This window comes from Dichomitus squalens, assembly GCF_000275845.1.
Source record: "Dichomitus squalens LYAD-421 SS1 unplaced genomic scaffold DICSQscaffold_122, whole genome shotgun sequence".
Lineage (NCBI taxonomy): Eukaryota > Fungi > Basidiomycota > Agaricomycetes > Polyporales > Polyporaceae > Dichomitus > Dichomitus squalens.
This window is the reverse complement of record NW_006767004.1, coordinates 1-3,955: the sequence shown is the minus strand read 5'-3', so window position 1 is coordinate 3,955 and position 3,955 is coordinate 1. Positions and strand designations below refer to the sequence as shown.

General features: G+C 55.3%; 1 protein-coding gene across 1 annotated transcript in view; it reads right to left on the bottom strand.

The window, feature by feature from the left end:
• The window catches only part of DICSQDRAFT_164201 (P-loop containing nucleoside triphosphate hydrolase protein), a gene marked incomplete at both ends in the record, with an annotated part of 6,245 nt that extends 2,865 nt beyond the window's left edge, over nucleotides 1-3,380 (bottom strand). The window contains 9 exons of the mRNA XM_007371569.1: nucleotides 439-709; nucleotides 777-905; nucleotides 972-1,373; nucleotides 1,423-1,602; nucleotides 1,662-1,843; nucleotides 1,977-1,997; nucleotides 2,366-2,546; nucleotides 2,603-2,606; nucleotides 2,671-3,380. Coding sequence (XP_007371631.1) covers nucleotides 439-709; nucleotides 777-905; nucleotides 972-1,373; nucleotides 1,423-1,602; nucleotides 1,662-1,843; nucleotides 1,977-1,997; nucleotides 2,366-2,546; nucleotides 2,603-2,606; nucleotides 2,671-3,380 — 2,080 coding nt within the window. The remainder of the gene's footprint in view (nucleotides 1-438; nucleotides 710-776; nucleotides 906-971; nucleotides 1,374-1,422; nucleotides 1,603-1,661; nucleotides 1,844-1,976; nucleotides 1,998-2,365; nucleotides 2,547-2,602; nucleotides 2,607-2,670) is intronic.
• Between the last annotated feature and the right edge of the window lie 575 nt (nucleotides 3,381-3,955).

The window sequence follows — 3,955 nt, the reverse complement described above, 5'->3', positions numbered from 1 at the left end:
TTTCTCGCCCTTTGTTCTCTCTTTGTCATCTTCACTGCCTCGCTCTCGCGCCTTGTCCTTGGTTGCTAAGCAGCCCCTCTAGTATATAAGGACCCCCTTAGGCGCTCCCTAGTCCCCATCTCGACCTCTTGGTCATTGGGACTAGGTGAGTGACCATAGCGTTGTATCTCTCTTCGAGTGCTAATGTATAACTTGGTCATTGGGACTAGTCTGTCGCTGTCTGCGTGAAGACTAGCTTTCGTAGGTCTCGTGCCTTCGTGCCGGCCTCCGCTCTGCCCCGTCGAGTTTCTTGTCACGTTTATCCCTCTCTCTCTCTCTTCTTTTCCCTTTCGGCTCCTTGCCGCTCGCCTACGGGGTCGTCGCCGAACGTCGACCCGAGTCTACGCGCCTAGTCGCCGCGACAATCGTTGCGCTTCCGCTTCGGGCCCTTTGGCGAACCGGTCGCATTGGAGCCCTTGCGGGACGGGCGCTCCTCGCGGATGTATGGCTCAATCTCCATCTCCATCTCCCTGCATTCGGGCTCAATGTCGGGGGGAAGGAGTCGGTCGACGTCCCCATAGACCTTGAGGTCTGACGCGCGTACGATGAAGTGCTGGACATTGGCGTAGCTAGACTGCGCCTTTTGCCAATTCTGCTCTTCTCGACCTTGCGCGAGGAGGATGTGCACCGTGCCGGACGCCTTACGGCCCGTTCGTCCGATACGTTGTAACTGTGTAGCAACGTTGAACGCTCAGTGTTGGTACGTCGTTGAGTGTGACTGCAGGGAGTGAACTCACCATGCGAATAGGTGTCTTCTGTGCATCGTAACAAACGATGAGGTCGACTTCGCCGATGTCGAGACCTTCCTCGCCGATTGAAGTTGAGACAAGGACATTGTATTTGCCGGCCTTGAACTGCTCGATGACCTAATGTGCAGTGGTATTGTGGGTTCAGTCAGTGGAAGAGGTTGGAAAGGTTGGAAAGGGACGGACCTCGAGTTGCTCCTTCTGGGCGTACCCCTTCTTGCCCTGCTTGTCCTTCCCTTGTCCGATGAACGGCTTGGCTCGGATGATCGGAGACTCCTTGTTCAGGAGCTCAACGATTTCCTCGACGCACTCACGAAAGGACACAAACACCATCGCGCGAGATTCGCTGGCTCGCGCACCTCCATCGGCGTCGTCAGGTGATGACTGATTGAAGTGATCAATCAGCAGGGTGCGCAAGACATCCATCTTCGGGTGCATCGAGAAGCCACGGGCGGCTTGTTCTTCAAACTTGGCCATGAGGCTCTTGAGGGCGTCGGACTTCCGGATGGCTTTCTTCCCACTGCTGTCGTCGGCACCCTCGGCGATGCCCTTCAGGAAGCCGTAACACATGTTGATGCTCATTTCCATCTAGTGATCATGTTAGCGACGCTGAGACTCATGAGAGGCCGCTTCATACCAAATATCCCATTGCTCTCGCTAATGGACCTAGTTGAGCGACGGCACCTATGGCATACTGAGGAGCACGAGCTTTCGTCATCTCTCCAAGTGTCGACTGGCATCGATATGGGTGCAGCATCGTGGGTTGCGTGTTCCCGTTCTTCAAGAACCCAGCACCCTGAATCTTCTTGATGAGAGGCTGCAAGGCGATCGACGTGAATCAGGCAAAGAAAGGGAGTCTTACGATGGTGGACTTACCACCATCATAGCCGAGAGTGCATCTCGGAGTACACAAATGTCTTCTGTCATCTGAACGAAGTGCTCTTGCTCGTGCTTGGTGTGGAGGTACTTCTTGAGGTCGGGGTCAGTCTCGCTGCGGATTTCGATGTGGCTGATGTGTAAGGCGTCGACGATCTCCTGGACCACCTCTGGTTTGCCGCCTGGTGTTGCAGTCAGAGCGAGTATACGGTGGTGTGGGTTGTGCTGCATCATGTATCGCACGACCTGTGCATAGGCATAATCACCTGTGCCTCTGTGTGCCTCATCTACGTTAACTGCGTCAACTCTGCGTACTGCGCCATTTGGCCGTAACCCCTACCGATGACGATCAGCACAATATCGAGCGGGTCGACAATACCTCGGATGAGGTCATTCAGGAACGTTTGCGGCGTGGCGTAGAACACTCTCTGTGTCTTCCACTGGCATACGAGTTGAGTATATGCGTTGCAGACGCCAAATGAATACCATACCGCATTTGCACGCTTGGCCATGGGCACACTGCCAGTCATTTCCGCGGCTGCGCTACCCGGTATGCCACAGGTCTGATGGCACGCATCTATTTGCTGGGCTACGAGCGGCTTGGTCGGGGCCACAAAAATCACCTTTCCCTGAGGAAACCAATTGTAAACTGGGGACTATAAGTGCACAACCCTCACGTGCCGATTTGCTGGGAGGACACGTACAGTTGAGCATAACAACTCCGGCGATGAACGTTTTCCCGAGACCAGTTGGAAGCGCAACCAAAGTATTCTCGAGGAGACAGTTCTTCACGATGTTGTACTGATACTCGCGCTTCGGCTTGTTGAGGGGATATATCCAGGACTTCGCAGCTAACCGATCCGGGACAAGTTTTATCGTGGGTGTCTACATCGAATAATCAGCGTGTATGTCGACATGTATACACATAACTTCCGACATACCGGACTGAAGTAGCGTACATAAGAGCATGAGTAGAGCACGTCTAAGACGTTCGGAGGTTCGTACTCACCCGACGGATATTGCTGGAGCTGGAAACTGCTCAAACTCGATCGGCTCTTCGTCGTCCTCGTCATCCATGCCACGGCCCTTCCCCTTCCCCTTCTCCGGGTCTGGCTTGGGTTTCCTCCAGCCCGACTTCGCATATGCGGTCCGGTCCCACTTCTTGGTCTGTCCTGGAAGTGGCATCTGCCGCAGCTTCGACCGAGTCCGCTCAAACGTCCTATGGCTCGGTGCTGCAGCCTTCGGAGGTTCCCCTTCGCGAGCGACTTCTCCAAATAGATTCATTTGTGTAGTCTTGGAAGATACGGGGTCGAGACCGCGGGCTCTAGAGGGTCCTGCAATAGGCTGATTTGGGGGAGGACCGCCATAACGGGCGTATCCAATCTCGACGGCTCTATCTATGCTTGCAAGGGCGGCTTCGTCCATAGGCATGTCATCGAAACCGTAGTCACTACTAGAGCCGTCGAGTTCAATCACGTCTGGAGGCGTCGTTTTACGCGGCGGACTTGTCAAGGATGCTGGGACAGGTTCCAAGCTGTTGCCTCGGGGTGGCGCAAGTTTCGGCGCAAAAGCAGGCTTGAAGGAGGCCTTGTGGGCAGTCTGGGGTGCAGGAGGACGGGCTGCCGCAGCAGCCTTAGCGGTATAAGCAGCCTCGATAGCGTCCACGGCGGCCAGAACAGAGGCATCAATGTCGTCGTCAAAGTAGTCGTCTGAGTCCATATTTACCCCTACCAGAGGAGGAGGTGAGAAGGAACCGAGGGGCGAGGGAGTGGTTGTGGCTGAGGGAGAGTCGAGTCGCGTTGCCGCAGACTAGGAGGGGTGTTCAAAGTAAATGCAATCCCCCCAGCGCGATGCGACGCTGGCGCTTGATCTCACCTGCCTTGTATGGTAAGTGTGTCCAAGACGGTGTAATATTGCCGCACCCATGTCTGAATTCCAGAAGTTGCTGGTGCAGTGGTAACGATGGTTGTTCTTCTTTTTCCGTGCGAGAGTTCGAATCCCGCGCAGGCTCGTTGGGGTTGGGGTTGGGAGTTAGGGTTTGGGTTTGGGTTAGCGGTTAGGGTTGGCCACTTGTCTTTCTTCTGACCCCCACAAGGGGTCGCCGGTCTGTTTTTTTTCGCGCGAACGAGGCTTTAGTGTGCCCGCCTGAGTGCTCCCGGCTCGGGGGACCCCCCGAGCGCAGCGAGGAAGGGGAGGGAGCACGAATGGCGGGTCCTCTTCGCGCAGCGCTGGATGTTCTTGAGCTAAGCGCCTTACATAAGATTCTTCTACCTAATATGGACTTGCGTCGCATC